Source organism: Carcharodon carcharias (genome assembly GCF_017639515.1).
Source record: "Carcharodon carcharias isolate sCarCar2 chromosome 27 unlocalized genomic scaffold, sCarCar2.pri SUPER_27_unloc_1, whole genome shotgun sequence".
NCBI lineage: Eukaryota > Metazoa > Chordata > Chondrichthyes > Lamniformes > Lamnidae > Carcharodon > Carcharodon carcharias.
Window position 1 is genome coordinate 300,765 of NW_024470624.1, and position 20,088 is coordinate 320,852.

The following is a 20,088-nucleotide window of genomic DNA, read 5'->3' on the forward strand; positions in this document are numbered from 1 at the left end:
GTGAGTTCTAGGTTACTAGTACATAAGGACATATGCTCCAGGCAACAGATCAAACATGGATGTAAAAGATTCTCCAGCTCTCTCCTTACCGCTGTCCAACTTGTGGACAGTTCTCACTCAGTATTATTTCTCCCAAGCCCTTAATTGTCCCAATCCAAACGTTTATCTCTGTTGGTTCAATTTTCATCACTTTTTGACCATGACCAGTGTGTTTCATTCTATACTGATTGTTTTAAAGTCAGTTTCCCTCTGGATTATGTGTCAGTGCTTTGATGATGTCAAAATATTGTCTCATTCTCTTGGTCACATTAACCACTTCATGTCATGTTGTTTGTTAAGTAGCTGGGAACGTTTGGGACCCATTCCTCAGTCCACTTCACCATGAATTTACGCATGCTATTGTCTTCACATGTAACAAATCACATCTGCACATTCACACCGGTATCCCAATGTCAGGCCACATATTCTGAACTTTCAGGTGCGCTTATCAAAAGATCAAAGTGAGTGTCTGTCTTTGCTTATCTCTCCCTGTTATCGTCCTGATATTTCAGGTGGTGGCCAGACTGTCAAATGTGGTTTTCTTTAAAACAAAATTCATAGGTAAGGATGTAAATATCTCCAAGAGAAATCTATCAACTTATTCATCTCATCCACACCTCTCTGGCTTTCACTAGAATGTAGGTGGATACCAGATTGATACATTCCACTGATCACCCGGGTGAGTTACTCCAATTCCTTTACTGTCCAATACAATATATTCATCATATCTTTAAAACAGAAATCAAACATTCCCAATTGATTTCAGGCATTAACATATTGTTTTATTTATTTTAGGCGTCAGGCTGAGGTTGTTTTCCTTGAATTTGGGAGGTTGAGGGGAGATTTGATAGAGGTGTACAAGATTATGACAGGTTTAGATAAGGTGGACAAAGAAAAGCTGTTCCCATTCGCTGACGGTACAAGGACAAGGGGGACACAGATTTAAGGAGATGCAGGGGGGATGTGAGGAGGAATATTTTTACACAGCCAATGCTAATGACCTGGAACTCGCTGTCTACAAGGGGCAGGGTGGGAAGCAGAGATGATGAACAATTTCAAAAGACAATTGGATGGACACTTGAGGGAAATAAACTTTCAGTGATTCAGTGATTGAACAGGGGAATGAAACTGACTGGATTGTATTACAGAGAGCCAGCATGGAATTGATGGGCTGAATAGTCTCTTTGTATATCTTAATGACTCCATGATTCAAAGACAGAAAATTCAGCTGTTCCAGTCTATCCAACTAACTGAAGTCCCTCATTCCTGGTGCCATTGTCGTAAATCTCTGCACCCAATCAAAGAACTTAACATCTTTCCTAAAGTTTGGAGCCCAGATACAGTCAGCACATTTAAAGGGTCTCTCATTGATGTGAGCGTCATGGTGTGTCAGCAGGCTGGGTGACTGAGGGAATTGCTGCATACACACGGTGCAGGTGAACGGCCTCTCTCCAGTATGAACTCGCTGATGTATCCACAGATGTGCTGAATGACTGAATCCCTTTCCACAGTCAGAGCTGGTTAATGGCCTTTCCCGAGTGTGAACTTGCTAATTTGTCCACAGACCAGATGAATGACTGAATCCCTTCCCACACTCCGAGCAGATGAATAGCCTCTCCCCACTGTAAGCTCGCTGGTATCTCAGCAGGCTGGATAAATAAGCAAATCTCTTCCCACACTGGAGCAGGTGAATGGCCTCTCCCCAGTGTGAACTCGCTGGTGCATCTGCAGTTTGGACAACTGAATGAAGCCTTTCCCACACTCAGAGCAGGTGAACGGCCTCTCCCTGGTGTGAACTCGCTGGTGTTCCTGCAGGTTGGATGAACTTCTAAACTTCTTCGTGCAGTGAGAGCAGCTGAACAGTCTCTCCTCAGTGTGAAAACGCTGGTGGAACATCAGTTCCCGAGAGCTTTTGAACCTACTCCCACAGTCAGAACATTTAAAGGGTCTCTCATCAGTGTGAGTGACATGGTGTCTCAGCAGGCTCGATGACTGAGTGAATCGTTTCCCACACATGGTGCAGATGAACAGACTCTCCCTGGTGTGAATTCGCTGGTGTATCCGCAAGTGGGACGACTGAGTGAATCCCTTCCCACAGTCAGAGCAGGTGAATGGTCTCTCCCCGGTGTGAACTCGCTGGTGTCTCATCAGGTGGGATGAATGAGTGAATCCCTTCCCACACATGGAGCAGGTGAACGGCCTCTCTCCAGTGTGGCTGCGTCGATGAATTTCCAGCTTTGATGGCGATATGAATCCCTTCCCACAGTCACCACATTTCCACAGTTTCTCCATAGTGTGGGTGTCCTTAGGTCACCCCAGATTCAATGATCAGCTGAGCAGTCCACACACACAACACATACACAATACAGTCCCTCCCGTGATGTTTTATCAGGCCGCGTAACTGGTTAAAGCTCTTTCCTCAGTCAGTGCACTGGAACACTCTCACTCGGATGTGTCTGTCTCAGTGCATTTCCAATAACACTGATTTCAAGACTGTCTGAAGCAGAATGAACAGACAAACATTTCTCCTTCTAGATTCAAAGGCCATTGACATTCAGCTCCTGATGAATTGAGTGACTCTGTCAGATCTTGATGTGACATTTGATTTGAGATTTCTGTCTGCAAATCCTCCACTTCTAATGTTCTGTAAAAGGAGTTTACAAAAGTCATCACTGTCAGTCCGTTATAGAAAATCAGAACAGTTGAATTAAGTTCCTGCAAGTCAACAATTTCCCCCCAGAATGAGAAAAGAAATGGAAAAGGGGAGAAAAGAAAGTGTTTTACTCACAGATGTTGGACACAGGAGGAGGTTTTAGTCTGTGTGAAGCTCAATCCGCGGTGACGTCCTCGGGTTCCAGTCTGCAGGCCAGGCGCGCGGACACGAGAGCCCCGCCCCCACCCATTGTTCCCCCACCCCCTCCTCGAGCCAAGGTTTCCAAGCAACCGGCTGACGGCTCCGACCAGTGCGACAGGCCGCACGGAGCTCGGGAGAGGGGAAGTTGCGCATGTACGGGGGAGAGCCCGCCCCTTCCCTTTATGCTGAGGGTTTGATCAATGGGAAGAGTTGGAGGACCGGAAGGACACTGGTCCTCCAGCCAGTCAGAGAGCGGGATTTGTGACTGAAGATTGAGCTTCATACAGACTAAAACTTCCTCCTGTGTCCAACATCTGTGAGTAAAACACTTTCTTTTCTCCCCCTTTCCATTTCTTTTCTCATTCTGGGGGTAAATTGTTGACTTGCAGGAACTGAAGGGAAAGGAAGTGAATCCAGGGAAGGTGCAGACTCTGGAAAGGTTGGCCCAGGCCTCTCTCTCTCTCTCTCTCTCTTAAAGACATTGACATCCTTTGCTCCCTCAGCTTAACACATTTATTTGTTTGGCTAAAAGGATGGTCTCTTTCCTAAAGTTCACAATTGAAGGGGTGGTTTCCCCAGGAGATGGCTGACATTTAAGGGGCCAGTAAATTAATATAGGACAGAGAAATGTCTAATGTTGTGATAGAGAACAGTTTAGATATATTATTTGTCATCCTGTAATTAAATTCATTTATTATCCTTTCCAGACTTGTAGTATAGGACTGCAGCTGTATATATACTTCCCTTCGTAGGGTCATAACGACACAGAAGGAGTCCATTCGGCAACTCAAATCCATGCTGACTCTGTAGAGGTATCCAGTCAGTCCCAATCCCCTTCTATATCCCCATTCCCCTGCAAGTATATTTCCATCAAGTGTCCTTCGAATTTCATTCTGAAATCAATGATCATGTTCAGTTCCACCATCCTCAGACACATTGAATTCCAGGTGATGATCACTCACTCCTAAATACAGTTCTTTTTTGCATCCCCCATACCTCTAATCATGCAATACATATATTATATTACAACATTTGTCCTCCTGTAATTTGTACATGTATATGGCTCACAGCTCTGTTTGCTGGACTGACAATGCTGAACATGGATATGTCAATTGGGATGAATTTGCACCTTCAGGAGAATTGGGAGGTTGTATATTACATACAGCAGAGTGAGATTGGAGGGAGAGTGTGTGGGTCAGAGATTTACAGGTTTTGGGGAACAGGAGAGGAAAGAATGTTTCATAGAAACTAGAATTGTCTATTCTGAATTTCTATCCTGTACTGACAGTGATGACTTTTGTAAACCCCTTTTGCAGGATATTAGAGGGGGAGGAATTGCGGACAGAAATCTCAAACCAAAAATCACATCAAGATCTCACAGTGTCATTCAATTCATCAGGACCTGAATATAATTGACCTTTGAATGTGGAGAAACGTTTGTCTGTTCTGACTGTGGGGAAAGATTTGAAACATTGGTGTGATTGGAAGAGCACGAAGACAAGCACACCCGAGTGTGGAAAGAGCTTTAAGCAGTTACACAGACTGAAAAACCATCACACCGTTCACAACGGGGAGACACCACCCATGTGTTCTGTGTGTGGACAAGGCACCAATTGATCAACAGACGTGGAGATACACGAGGACACTCGCACCATGGAGAAACTGTGGAAAAGTGGGGACGGTGGGAAGGGATTCCAAACCACATCTATGCTAGAAACTCATCGACACATTCACACCGGGGAGAGGCCATTCACCTGCCCTGTGTGTGGGAAGGGATTCACTCATTCCTCACATCTAGTGGCACACCAGATTGCTCACACCAGGGAGAGGCCACTCACCTGCTCTGTGTGTGGGAGAGGATTCACTCAGTCATCCCACCTAGTGGCACACCAGATAGCTCACACTAGGGAGAGGCCACTCACCTGCTCTGTGTGTGGGAAGGGATTCAGTAAGCCACTACACTTACTGGCACACCAGATAGCTCACACCAGGGAGAGGCTGCTCACCTGCTCTGTGTGTGGGAAAGGATTCACTCATTCGTCCCACCTAGTGGCACACCAGGTAGTTCACACCAGGGAGAAGCCATTCACCTGCTCTGAGTGTGGGAAAGAATTCACTCAGTCATCCCACCTACTGGCACACCAGGTAGTTCACACTGGGGAGAGGCTGTTCACCTGTTCTGTGTGCGGGAAGGGATTCACTCAGTCATCCCACCTAGTGACACACCAAGTCGCTCACACCAGAGAGAGGCCATTCTCCTGCTCTGAGTGTGGGAAGGGATTTACTCAGTCTGTGCACCTAGTGGCACACCAGGTAGTTCACACTGAGGAGAGGCCGTTCACCTGCTCTGTTTGTGGCAAGGGATTCACTCAGTCATCCCACTTAGTGGCACATCAGGTAGTTCACACCAGGGAGAAGCCATTCATCTGCTCTGAGTGTGGGAAGGGATTCACTCAGTCATCCCACCTAGTGGCACACCAGGCAGTTCACACCAGGGAGAAGCCATTCACCTGCTCCGAGTGTGGGAAGGGATTCACTCATTCATCCCACCTAGTGGCACACCAGGTAGTTCACACCAAGGAGAGGCCATTCACCTGCTCTGAGTGTGGGAAGGGATTCACTCAGTCTGCGCACCTAGTGGCACACCAGGTAGTTCACACCAGGGAGAGGCCTTTCACCTGCTCTGTGTGTGGGAAGGGATTCACTCAATCATCCCACCTAGTGGCACACCAGGTTGCTCACACCAAAGAGAGGCCTTTCACCTGCTCTGAGTGTGGGAAGGCATTCACTCAGTCTACGCACCTAGTGGCACACCAGGTAACTCACACCAGGGAGAAGCCATTCACCTGCTCTGTGTGTGGGAAGGGATTCACTCAGTCATCCCACCTAGTGGCACACCAGGTCGTTCACACCGGGGAGAGGCCGTTCACCTGCTCTGAGTGTGGGAAGGGATTCACTCAGTCATCCCACCTAGTGGCACACCAGGTAGTTCACACCGTGGAGAGGCCGTTCACCTGCTCTGAGTGCGGGAAGGGATTCACTCAGTCTGCGCACCTAGTGACACACCAGGTAGTTCACACCAGGGAGAGACCGTTCACCTGCACTGAGTGCGGGAAGGGATTCACTCAGTCATCCCACCTAGTGGCACACCAGGTAGTTCACACCGGGGAGAGGCCATTCACCTGCTCTGTGTGTGGGAAGGGATTCGCTCAGTTATCCCACCTGCTGACACACCAACAAGTTCACACTGGAAAAGACCATTCACCCGCTCTCGATGTGGGAAGGATTCACTCAGTCGTCCCATCTGCAGACACACTGGCAAGTTCACACTGGAGAGAGACCCTTCACTTGCTCCATGTGTGGGAAGGGATTCGGTCTTCCATCCTACCTGCTGACACATCAACAGGGTCACACCGGGGCGAGGCTGTTTGCCTGCTCTGATTGGAGGAAGGGATTCACTCGGTTAACCAACCTGCTCGGTCTGTGGGAGTTAATTGTGTCAATTGAGGTAAAATATATACAGGTGCAGGGCATTTATTGGATGGTTACTTGAGCACGTATAAAGAGACACTACTGTTACATAGTGGGCTTGGCCTAAATAGCCAAGTGGTTATGGTACTGAGCTTGTAACCCCAAGATCAAGAGTTCAAATCTCACAATGGCAAACTATGAAACAATATAACTTCATCTGGAAACAGATGGAAAAGTGTTTGTACTCGAAAGAGTTACTGACACATAGTGGGGTGTATTCAGGAGGTTATATACCTGTAATGTATCACACTGTGAATAAATCTGTACAAAGCAAAGACTGGCTCCAGTTTCTTCCTTCACCATCAGGCTGTCAGGATTACAACATGGTAACAGAGAATGCTTGTCTAATGTTGGAGGTTGGAAACTGAAGGAAAATAAGATTTCAGACAGAAGCTTACAATGCGAGTAGCTTTTGTGAGAAGTGGCTGAAAACAAGTGGAAATTGTCAGGGCAGTTCTCTGAAGAAGGCTCATGTGGACTCGAAACGTTAACTCTGTTTCTCTTTCCACAGATGCTACTTGACCTGTTGAGTTTTTCCAACCCTTTCTGTTTTTGTGTCAGATTTCCAGCATCTGCAGTAATTTGCTTTTATATTATGGAAATTGTCAGGGTCTGATTACCCGCTGATGTTCTCGGAGTCTGAGCCACACGCCCAGTGGAAGAATGAAGTGGAGATGTAGACATGGGTTATGTCCCTACCAAGGAGAAACAAGGTTTGGTATTGGCATTGTCACTTCCCAACAAAAGTAAAATCAGAAGCAAAGTATTTAGTGAGCTGGATGCCCATCACTGAAGGAGGTTTGGATCTTCTATTCAGGTTCATTGATGAGATTTACAAGAAAGATGATCTACTGGATGCCTATGAAGCATAGATGGACTTTGACAGGTTTCAAATGAGGGTAAAAACATCTTTAGCAGATCTGGATATCACTAGAGACAGGATTGGAACAGCACTAATAGGTGAATGAACCCCAGGAATGATCAAGGAATAATTAACAGGTGTTTCAGGTCTGACTCAGAATATCATTATGTGATGAACTGCCCAAAGTGGAAAATCGGGTCTTCGAAGTGACACATGATACAGAGAATTCTGAGGCTGAAGATGATGATGATGATCACTCTGAAGGAATTGTACTAGTCACAAGGAGCTTTGGTCCAGTGATGATTGTGTTCATCACAGACTCATTTAACTGTGCTATGTTAGACAGTTCCTGCTCCTCATCAGCATGTGGATCAGTTGGTGAAAATGTTATCCAGATTCACCTCGTAATGAGGATTGACACAAGGAGTATGAAAGTTCGCCTTGTCTTTGGTGATGTAAACACATTGACGTCACTAAAAAGAGTGGGGATTTTTGCAAAATAGCTGGTCAGCCACTTTATCAGGACTGGTGTACTCTCCAGTGAGGCACCCTTACTGTTGAGTAAACCTTCCACAAAAAAGGCACAAATGCAACTGGACATGGAGCAAGATAAGGCAACTGTTTTTGTAAAGTCAGTGGATCTGCAGTTTACTCAGTCAGGACATTATCGTCTCCCCTTAACAATACCTGATGTTTCTCATCAGAGTGTTTGAGAAGGATTAATGGTATCAACGATAAGAATCAGAGAGAAAAAAACAAATTATTTTAAAACTAAACAGACAATTTGCTCATCCTTCCTGTCAAAGGTAACAAATCCTGCTAAAAGATGCAGGGGTGGTTGGTGAAGAGTATACGAGGCTCATAGAGGAGATTAGAGCAAAGTGTGAAATGCGTAAAAAGTATGGGAGGACGCTGTCACATCCGATTGTAAACCTTCCCTTGGCACGTGACTTTAACCAGGTAGTTGCCATGGGTCTAAAGGGATGGGACAAAGTCAGAAATATTTTCATTCTACACTTTATAGACATGGTAACTGATTTACTCTTTCTCCAATAATACATGGCAAGGACAAAAGGGAGGTTATGGACCAAGTCATGGAGAAATGGATAGGGACTGGACCTGGGGCACCAGCTAAGTTTCTGGCTGATAATGGAGGGGAAATTTGCTAATGACGAGTTTAGAGACGTGTGAAAACATGAACATTATGGTCATGAACACCGCAGCTGAAAGTCCTTTCAGCAATGGACTCTGTGAAAGGAATCACGCTGTGATCAATGAAATTTTGCAGAAAATCTTAGCTGATCAGCCAAACAGCAAGTTGACGACTGCACTGACATGAATGATTCATGTAAAGAATTCACTTCAGATTGTTGGAGGGAAAAGTCCCTTTCGATTGGTCTATGGGAGAAATCCCTCTGTGCTGGACGATAGTCCTGCTTTCGAAGGGACGACAATTCGTTCCATTTTTAGTCATCAATTATCAGATTGTTTCATAAAAAAAAGTGCTCAAACTAAGAAATTACTGGGGATCTTAGAAGCGGGATGTCTTAAAATGTAATAATGCTTTGTGCAAAATAAGGAAAATCACATTTTGTCCTCTTTGGTTTGTTTTGAAATATTGTTTGTGCTGATTGTTACAATCCCAGTCAGGACCATTAACGTTTAAAGAGAACTTCGAACACCCATTGATAACTAAAAGAATTACACCACAAGGTTCCACATTTTCAAACAAAACCAAAATTTACTGTATATATATATATATATATATAAAACAAAAGAATATTAAAAACCAGCACTACAAACTTAATGCTATAGTTTATAAGGATTTATGCTTTAAACCCAGTTCTACTTTTTAACTTCTCCACAAGAGAACTTATACTTAATGGAATCTTGAAGGTTCATTCGCTTCTGTTCCTGGGACCATCCCAAAGGGATGTCAAAGCTCTCCAGAATTCATTTTAATTCTGAGATAAAAGCAAAAAAACTGTGGATGTTGGAAATCCAAAACAAAAACAGAAACAGAAATATCTGGAAAAACTCAGTAGGTCTGGCAGCATCGGCGGAGGAGAGCACAGTTGACATTTCGAGTCCTCATGACCCCTCAACAGAACTAAGTAAAAATAGGAAAAATTATAGTAAATATTAAATTATAGTAAATATAAATTATAGTAAATCGTAAAATTTCACCCCTTTCCTATTTTTACTTAGTTCTGTTGAGGGGTCATGAGGACTCGAAATGTCAACTGTGCTCTCCTCCGCCGATGCTGCCAGACCTGCTGAGTTTTTCCAAGTATTTCTGTTTCTGTTTTTGTTTTCACTTTAATTCTTCTCAGTATTCCAGCTATTCTCCAAGCTCCAAGACTTTATGGCGGTCCTTCCATCAGCTTTAGGCTAAGAAACACTGCAACTTTCCTTTAAGGCCTCAAAGCTGTGGACTTCTCAGTTCAAGCAGAAGTTTCACTACCTTCTTGCTGAGGGATTTAAACATGAGGACACACTGGTTCCTAATGACCCTCTTGGCTTCTCGTCCCACAGCCGGTTCACAGCTCCTGGTCCCACACTTCCTGCTGATTGACCAAGCTGCCCGCAGGCTGCTGATTGAAACTGCCTTCAGTGAGAAAATAAAAAGAAAAATCCACAATGGATCATCCATTGTTTAATCAACGCTGACCTTACTGAATAAACAAAGGTCACATTTTAACTGTAATTAGCCCAGGCTTGTTTGATTTATATTTCCATCAGAGTTGTGTTCGACAGTTTCTCAACCCAGAGTTTCCATCAAGCTACATTTCAATCCCCAAACTAAAAGTTATTTTTGATGGGCAGAATGGCCTCCTTATATGCTCTGTGAGCCTCATATACATTGAAAGGGAGGGGATCATCTTCAATTGTGGGTAAAATATTAAAGGAAGCAGTGCCTCCTCTTCTCTGAATGTTTAGTTTAACACTTAAATCTCCCCTTAACATTCTCTGAAGTGGCAGATGGAATTTCATACAGAGAATTGTGAGATGATGTGATTTGGCAGAGGGGATACGGAGAGGAAATATAGATGTAAATAGAACAGTTCTAAAGAGTAAGCAGGGACAGAGGGACCTGGGGGTTCAAGTGCAGAGGTCATTAAAGGTGGCAGGACAGAGTGAGAGAGGGATTTGCAAAGCACATGAGATCTTGGGCTTCAGAAATAGGGGGGGTTGAGAACAAGAGCAGGGAGGTTTTGCTGAACCTTTATAAAGCTCTGGTTAGGCCACAACTAGAATATTGAGTCCAGTTCTGGTCACCACACTTTAGGAAGGGTATGAGGGCCCCTGAGAGGGTGGAGAGGAGATTTACCAGAATGGCTCCAGGGATGAGGGATTTTAACCACAAGGTTAGGCTGGAGAAACTGGGGTTGTTCTCCTTGGAGCAAAGGAGGTTGAGGGGAGATTTGATAGAGGTGTACAAGATTATGACAGGTTTAGAAAAGGTGGACAAAGAAAAGCTGTTCTCAGTCACTGATGGTACAAGGACGAGGCGGACACAGATTTAAAGTTTGGTACAGGAGATATATCTACATCACTGTGGGTATATCTTCACTATCGCTGGGTTAAATCCTGGAATTCCTCCCCAACAGCACTGTGGGTGTACCTACACCACATGGACTGCAGTGGTTCAAGAATGCAGCTCAACACCACCTTCTCAAGGGCAATTAGGGGTGGGCAATAAATGCTGACCCAGCCAATGACACCCACACCCCATGAAAGAATGAAAATGAAAAGATATGGCAGGAGGGATTTGAGGAAGAGTATTTTTACACCATGAGTGGTAATGACCTGGAACTCGCTGTCTGCGAGGTGGGTGGAAGCAGAGACAATGAATGGTTTCAAAAGGAAACTGGATGAACAGTTGAGGAAAATAAATTTTCAGGGCAACAGGGATAAAACGAGGCAATGAGTCTGACCGGTTTGCTCTGAAGTGAGCCGGCATGGACACGATGAACTTCTCTTCCCCACTGAGTCTGTGATCTAAAAAGAACAATTTCAGCTGCTCCAGTCTCTCCAACGAACTGAATTCCCTCATCCCTGGTGCCATTCTTGTAAATCTCCTCTGCATCCTCTATAAGAACTTCACATTTTCCTAAAGTGTGGGGCCCAGAAATAGGGTTTCATTCTCGAGGGACAGAATTGAAAAGCATTGAGGTTATGTTCAACTTGTTTCGAACCATGATTAGACTCCACTGGGAGTACTGTCAACATCTGTGATATCCATTTAGAAAAAGGAAATAGAGGCACTGGAGAAGGGGCAACAAAGATTCACAAGAATAATACCAGAAATAATACCAGAGTATTTAACCCTCAGGAAAGGCTGGGGCTGCTTTTCTCTAGAAAAGAGAAGACCTGATGGAAGTCTTTAAGATGATGAAGGGGTTCAATAATCCAATAAGGATTTCATGAGAAATCTCTTTACCCAGTGAATGGTGAGAGTGTGGAACTCGCTCCCACAGCGAGTGAATGAGGTGAACAGCATGAATACATTTAAGGGGAAGCTGGATACATACATGAGGGAGAAAGAAAAAGAAGGATATGCTGATAGGGGGAGATGAAGAGGGGTGAGTGGAGGTTCATGTGGAGCATAAATATTGACATAGACCAATTGAGCCGACTGGCCTGGCCCTGTGCTGTAGACTCAATGGAACAGAGACAAATGTATTTATTTTAGATCTACCTGTCGTGGTAGGAAAAACACTATTTACTGTCCCGGATAAAATAAATCTACTTCAGCTTTTGTGGAAGTTTTGGTCTGTGTGAAGCTCAATGTTCATTCACATGAAGCCGACGCTCTGATTGGCTGGAGGACCAGTGTCCTTCCGGTCCTCCAATTCTTCCCATTGGTCAATCTCTCAGCATGACGGGAAGGGGCGGGCTCTCCTCCGCACATGCGCGGTTTCCCCTTCCCCGAGTTCTGTGAGCGGCTTCTCGCTCTGGCCGGAGCCGTCAGCCGGTTTCCTGGAAACTTTGGCTCGAGGAGTTGGAGGGGGAGGGGGAACAATGGGAGGGGGCGGGGCTCCCGTGTCTGTGCGCCTGGCCTGCGGTCTCTCATCTCTCTCCATTCGTCAATCCCTGTTCGACCAGACGAGGTCGCGGAAACCAAATTATTTCTGGGTTTGTGATAAACATGAGATAATATTACTCGTCCCATAGCATTGTAGCGATGTAACATATATATATATACACACACACATATATATACACACATATATATACACACACACATATATATTTGTATATACACACACACATATGTATATATATATTCTATATTTCAAGTCACAGGGATCATAGTAACTAGAATTGTCTGTTCTGAATTTCTAGGTCTCGTGATGTTGTCGGTGATGTGCACTCGCTCCCTGAATAAAATTCTCCCTCACTCTCCCCACCACCATATCTCTAATAAGTCTGACATTACTGAATATTTCACACAATCTTAGTCCAGTAACATGGACAGATATATGGCAAGCAGATATAAAAACAAAAAAACTGCGGATGCTGGAAATCCAAAACAAAAACAGAATTACCTGGAAAAACTCAGCAGGTCTGGCAGCATCGGCGGAGAAGAAAAGAGTTGACGTTTCGAGTCCTCATGACCCTTCGACAGAACTTGAGTTCGAGTCCAGGAAAGAGCTGAAATATAAGCTGGTTTAAGGTGTGTGTGTGGGGGGCGGAGAGATAGAGAGACAGAGAGGTGGAGGGGGTTGGTGTGGTTGTAGCGACAAACAAGCAGTGATAGAAGCAGATCATCAAAAGATGTCAACAACAATAGTACAATAGAACACATAGGTGTTAAAGTTAAAGTTGGTGATATTATCTAAACGAATGTGCTAATTAAGAATGGATGGTAGGGCACTCAAGGTATAGCTCTAGTGGGTTTTTTTTTATATAATGGAAATAGGTGGGAAAAGGAAAATCTTTATAATTTATTGGGAAAAAAAAAGAAGGGGGAAACAGAAAGGGGGTGGGGATGGGGGAGGGGACTCACGACCTAAAGTTGTTGAATTCAATATTCAGTCCGGAAGGCTGTAAAGTCCCTAGTCGGAAGATGAGGTGTTGTTCCTCCAGTTTGCGTTGGGCTTCACTGGAACAATGCAGCAAGCCAACGACAGACATGTGGGCAAGAGAGCAGGGTGGAGTGTTAAAATGGCAAGCGACAGGGAGGTTTGGGTCATTCTTGCGGACAGACCGCAGGTGTTCTGCAAAGCGGTCGCCCAGTTTACGTTTGGTCTCTCCAATGTAGAGGTCTCCTCTACATTGGAGAGACCAAACGTAAACTGGGCGACCGCTTTGCAGAACACCTGCGGTCTGTCCGCAAGAATGACCCAAACCTCCCTGTCGCTTGCCATTTTAACACTCCACCCTGCTCTCTTGCCCACATGTCTGTCCTTGGCTTGCTGCATTGTTCCAGTGAAGCCCAACGCAAACTGGAGGAACAACACCTCATCTTCCGACTAGGGACTTTACAGCCTTCCGGACTGAATATTGAATTCAACAACTTTAGGTCGTGAGTCCCCTCCCCCATCCCCACCCCCTTTCTGTTTCCCCCTTCTTTTTTTTTCCCAATAAATTATAAAGATTTTCCTTTTCCCACCTATTTCCATTATATAAAAAAAAACCCACTAGAGCTATACCTTGAGTGCCCTACCATCCATTCTTAATTAGCACATTCGTTTAGATAATATCACCAACTTTAACTTTAACACCAAAACAAAAACAGAATTACCTGGAAAAACTCAGCAGGTCTGGCAGCATCGGCGGAGAAGAAAAGAGTTGACGTTTCGAGTCCTCATGACCCTTCGACAGAACTTGAGTTCGAGTCCAGGAAAGAGCTGAAATATAACTTTAACACCTATGTGTTCTATTGTACTATTGTTGTTGACATCTTTTGATGATCTGCTTCTATCACTGCTTGTTTGTCGCTACAACCACACCAACCCCCTCCACCTCTCTGTCTCTCTATCTCTCCGCCCCCCACACACACACCTTAAACCAGCTTATATTTCAGCTCTTTCCTGGACTCGAACTCAAGTTCTGTCGAAGGGTCATGAGGACTCGAAACGTCAACTCTCTTCTTCTCCGCCGATGCTGCCAGACCTGCTGAGTTTTTCCAGGTAATTCTGTTTTTGTATATGGCAAGCAGCCTGCATGAAGAGTTTAGGGTCCCTGTGTGCAGGACAGCAAGTGCTGAGCATGGATCTGTCGATCAGCATAAACCGGCATCTTCAGGACAATTGGGAGGGTGAATATCAGGTACACAGAGTGAGAACAGAGGGATAGTGTGTGGGATGGAGACTTACAACTTCTGGGGAATGAGAGAGAAAATAATGTTCCAGAAAAACTCAAATTGTCTGTTCTGAATTTCTACCCTGCACTGACTTTTGTAAACTCCTTTTACAGGTTAATAGAAGAGGAGAATTTACAGACAGAAATCTCAAACCAAACATCACGTCAGGATCTGACAGAGCCAGTCGAGTCACCAGGACCCGAATATCATTGGTCTTTGAATATAGAAGGAGAAATGTTTCCCTGTTCTGTCCGCATCAAAAGATTTTAAACATCAGTGTGACTGGAAAAGCACTAAGATGCAGACATCTGAGTGAGTGGGTTCCAGTGCACTAATTGCGGAAAGAGCTTTAATCAGTTACACAGCCCAAAATAAATCGCACCATTCACAGCAGGGAGAGACTGTACATGTGTTCTGTGTGTGGATGAGGCTTCTACTGATCTTCAAACCTCAATAGTCACAAGGGCACCCACCATGGAGAAACGGTGGAAACGTGGGGTCTGTGGGATGGGATTCAAAGCCCCATCAGATCTGGAAACTCATCGACACATACACACTGGGGAAAGGCCGTTCACCTGCTTTGTGTGTGGGAAGGGATTTATTAAGTCATCCAACCTGAAGCTACACCAGCGAGTCCACAGCGCAGAGAGGCCATTCACCTGCTCTGAGTGTGGGAAGGGATTCACTCAGTCATCCCACCTAAAGACACACCAGAGAGTTCACAATGGAAAGAGGCTGTTCACCTGCTCTGACTGTGGAAAGGGAATCACTCAGTCATCCCTACTGCAGATACACCAGCAAGTTCACAATGGAGAGAAGCCATTCTGCTGCTCTGCATGTGGGAAGCGATTCACTGATTTGATTCATCCAACTTGCAGAGACACAAGCGAGTTCACACCGGGGAGAAGCCATTCACCTGCTCTGAGTGTGGGAAGGGATTTACTCAGTGCACCTGCAGACACACCAGCGAGTTCACACTGGGGAGAGGCCATTCACCTGCTGTGTGTGTGGGAAGGGATTCACTTGTTCATCGGAGCTGCTGAGACACCATGGCAGTCACACTGATTAGAGAATTTTTAGATATTCTGATTGTGGGTGTTAACTGTATCTATTCAGATTAAGTGGATATTTACATGAGTACACATGAATAGAGACTGACAGACATAGTGTGGAGTCAGGAGGAATATACCTGTAATGTTTCACTCTGTGACTAAATCTCTACAAAAATAATGATTGACTCCACCCTAAGGCTGTCAGGATTAGAACATGATAACAGAGAAAGCTGGTCTAATACTGAAGTTTGAAATTTATAGGAAAGTAAAATTTCAGAAGCCTACAATCTGAGTAGCTTTTGTGAGAAATGGCTGAAAGCAAGTGGAAATTGTCAGGATCTAATTACCCATGGATGAGGCTGCAACTGATCATCGAATTCACAATGAGGAAGGACTGTTCACCTGATCTGAGTTTGGGAAGGGATTCAGCCATTCATGCACCCGGCTGAGACACCAGCGTGTTTCTACCATGACAGGTAGATCTAAAAGAAATACATTTGTCTCTGTTCCATTGAGTCTACAGCACAGGGCCAGGCCAGTCAGCTCAGTTGGTCTATGTCAGTACTTCTCTTCCACATGAAACATCACCCATCCCTCTTCATCTCCCCCAGCCCCATCAGCATATTTGTCTATTCCTTTCTCCCTCAAGTGTGTATCTAACTTCCCCTTAAATGTATTCAAGCAGCCCAGCCTCTCCTAAGGGTTAAATGCTCTCAGTTCTGATATTATTCTTGTGAATCTTTGTTGCCCCTTCTCCAGTGCCTATATTTCCTCTTTCTAAATGGAGATCACAAATGTTGACAGTACTCCCAGCGTAGGCTAATCATGGTTCGGAGCAAGTTGAACATAACCTCCCTGCTTTTCAAATCTATCTTTCCCTCTAGAATGGAACCCTATATCTGGGCCCCACAATTTAAGAAAGATATGAAGTTCTTAGGGAGACTGGAGAGAGGATTTATGAGAATGGCACCAGGAATGAGGGGTTTAGTTAATGGAGAGACTGGAGCAACTGAAATTTCACTCTGTAGATCATAGAGTCATTAGGGTAGGGAATGGGGCCATTCAGTCCATTGACTCCATGCTGGCTCCGTGTAGAGCAAATCAGTCAGTCTCATTGCCCCATTCTATCCCCGTATCCCTGGAGGTTTATTTCTCTCAAGTGCCCATCCAATCTCGTTTCAAAAACATTCCATCATCTTTGCTTCTACCACATTCATAGGAAGTGGGTTCCAGGTCATTACTTTAATTGCACACGAGGCTCATAGAACACAGAAGGAGGCTAGTTGGCCCATTGTGCCCATGCTGGCTCTTTGAAAGAGCTATCCAATTCATCCTATTGTCCTATTGTTTTTTCTTTCAAGGATCTGTCCTGTTCCCTTTTCAAAGATAGATTCAAATCTGCTCCTTGCACCATTTTCAGGCAGTGCATTCCACATCACAACAATTTGCTGTGTTTTCATACAAATAATTCAGTATATAACTGTGTTTTGATTTTCACAGAGTATTCAAAACGGTGTCAAAGACAGGGTTATTACACAAAATTAAACTCAATCTTTATCAATGATTTTGATGAGGGGACTGAGCTTAAATATCCAAGTATGCGGACAATTAGAAATAAATTGCATTTCTATAGCACCTCTCATGACCACAGGACCTCCTAAAATGTTTTACAGTCAACAAAGTACATTTGAAGTATAGTCACAGTTGTAATGTAGGAAACTGTACGTAGGCCTGGGTAATCAAATTTACTTTGAAAATTCTATCACTTACATACCATATTCACTGTTATGAGTAACAAGGTCAAGGAAGCCATTTTAAACCCTAACATGTGGCTTGCTGCAGCCATTTCACATTCTGTAACTTTATTAACTATATATTGATTTCGTATTGAAGGGCAGTCATGAAACAAATGATTATTCAGTAATGAACCTTGCAATGTAAGAGATAATTACTTTGTAAAGGCTGGATCTTTATTTTAAAAATTAACACTGTATAAATCAAAATGTTTCTCGACACTGCAGAGCTAGCAGTAATTGTTTAAACAAAGACATTCTTTTCTAATTTTGATAAGCTACAGGATTTCATATTCTGTCAAAGTCCAGCTCAAGAATAAAGCTCATTTTTCAATGCAATCAAAATCAGTGAGAAAGAAAGCCATTGTCTTCACAAGCAATTGTCTTTTTGAACCAACATATCTTGTATTAACCAAATGTGTTAATTCAAGATTACTGTATTAATTAGCTACCAGTCGGTAATAGATGATTGAATAAGTAGTGGGTCTTAACTGAGTTACAATTATTAATCAGTAATTATAGTAAAAGACTGAATTTCATTTTCTGTAAAAATGTAAAACCTTAATTGCTGTGTATGTAAAGAATGTGCAATGATGATAAATGTACCAGCAAGAGAGACCTTCAGGCTCTGATTAGCCTCAACATTTGAAATTGTGTGAATAAGGGATTGTATAGAATCAGATAAAGGGATTGTCTGAATAGTACTATTGTCTTCCTGTCTAAGATAATGAGAGAAGGTAGTGTAAGTAATTGGGGATCCAATTAAATTAATCTGGTAACCAAATTGAGCAATTGTCATCTTACAACTAGTCCAATTCTGATGTGAGGTAATGGTCACTTTGGAGATAAAAGTAGAGGTTCTGAAGGTCTCCCTTGCTAGCCAAGTACTGAAGATTCCCGAGACCGAGTTCCAAGGAAATTAGTGTCAAAGAAGGAGCCAGAGAGGGTTACGCTTCTACAGACTGATCACCCACATGAAGTTGTAAAAGTCAATGTCTTGTCCGAACCGTAAGTGAATTTATTAAATGGCAAGTTGGGGATGGCGAAAATCAGTTAAGTTACAGATAACAGGATTATGTCATATAAATGTAAAATTTAAAAATTTGCATTTATATAATGTCTTCCACGAACACAATATATTCCAAAGTGCTTTACAGTCAATGAAATACTTTTGAAATGCAGTCACTGTTGTAATTTCGGAAACGCAACAGCCAATTTACACACAGCAAGATCCCACAACTAGCAATGTGGTCATGATCAGATGATCTGTTTTTAGTGATGTGATTGATAAATTTCGCTCGGACACTGGGGTTAACTCCCCTGTTCTTCTTCAAAATAGTGGCTCCGGGAAGTTCTAAATCCACCTGAAGCACCAGACAGGGCCGTTGGGTCAAAGGACAGCAGTTCTGACAGTGCAGCACTCTCCCAGTGCTGCCACTCAGAAGTTTGGATGTGATATTTGGCCTCAGGCCCCTGGGCTGGGACGTGAAACGACAACCTTCTGACCCAGAGGTGGGAGTGTGATCCACTGAGCCACAGCTGACACTCTGGACAATACAACATTAGTAACAGAAAGTTACCGTTTAAAATCCTCTGCCCTTTGCCTCCGGTGCTTAAATCTCATAATAAAAACCCCAGTATAAATAACAAGTATTTGATGGACAAATGTTGAAGTGTTGGTTTAGAGCCACAACTTTTGAGTTACCATTTGAGCCTCCAGCACCTCTCTGATTCTCTATTGCTCGTGTCAATGACAGCCAGGCGACGAAGCTGAAGGCTGAATTTAGCTGAGAATAATGGGGCCTGTGCCCCAGTTGGGAAACTGCCATGGGCGTCGCACTAATAGAGAGACAGGAAGGTGCTGGAGGGCTGACTGGGAAATGGGCCTCCACCAATCGGGTGTGGGAGGGGGTGACCCGATCCCCAGGGTTCAGTGCCCCTGTGTCCAAAGCAGGAGTCACAGGAACAGGGTACAGAGGAGCCAAACAGAAACCATTTGGGTCCAGAACAATGTGCACATCCTTTTACTCTGGTTGTCTTTTATCCTCAAGTAATTTTCTGTTTTTTTTAACCATGTTCTGTTTCATTAATAAACGTTTTTCAGTAAAAATATTTTATTCTGCTGGGCTTCTCATGATTAGATTTCTGCACTTTAGGGAAAGTGGGTGAGAGGGGTTGGCAGGCTCTTTAAGAAAAATTGAGACCCTCTAAGGTAATTGACAAAGGAGCCAGAGGGAGAGATGAGATTTTATTTTTGACACAGCGATGTTAGAAAACGGGGTTCAGGGAGTCAATTAGCCCTTTATCCAATTTTCCCAAACTCTGAAATGATTCACAGTGATAACCCTTATTGGTGACAGTGGTTAGATTTTATTTAGTATAAATAAGGCCTGACACATGCTCATGTCTGAGCAGTAGTATCAAAGTGCAGCAGCATTACCATTACACTCTGGGTAGAAGCACCATCTCCACATAAATGCTCCCTGCTCTGTCCCAGATGCCATGGCACCAGTCAATGCAATATGTAAAACCTCTACAAATCTCTGTGCTCGGGGAATCCCTTCTGATACTTTTTTACATCACAAAGTCTATGGAGACTGACTTAACCCAATCATTGCTGAGCTAACATTTGAACAGACCAATTA

General features: G+C 43.9%; 2 protein-coding genes across 2 annotated transcripts in view; one reads left to right on the plus strand and one right to left on the minus strand.

Annotated features, from left to right (window-relative positions):
* Positions 1-897: 897 nt before the first annotated feature.
* The window catches only part of LOC121273567 (zinc finger protein 420-like), a 39,151-nt gene continuing 19,960 nt past the window's right edge, over positions 898-20,088 (minus strand). The window contains exons 8-9 of the mRNA XM_041180737.1: positions 9,751-9,894; positions 898-2,343 (exon numbers count right to left, since the gene is read on the minus strand). Of these exons, the coding sequence (XP_041036671.1) occupies positions 1,681-2,343; positions 9,751-9,894 (807 nt within the window). The 3' untranslated portion in view covers positions 898-1,680. The remainder of the gene's footprint in view (positions 2,344-9,750; positions 9,895-20,088) is intronic.
* LOC121273642 (gastrula zinc finger protein XlCGF57.1-like) lies at positions 3,134-6,680 on the plus strand. Its single transcript, XM_041180788.1, has 2 exons — positions 3,134-3,209; positions 4,210-6,680. The coding sequence occupies exon 2, from the start codon at positions 4,547-4,549 to the stop codon at positions 6,332-6,334; it is 1,788 nt and encodes a 595-aa protein (XP_041036722.1). The 5' UTR covers positions 3,134-3,209; positions 4,210-4,546; the 3' UTR covers positions 6,335-6,680.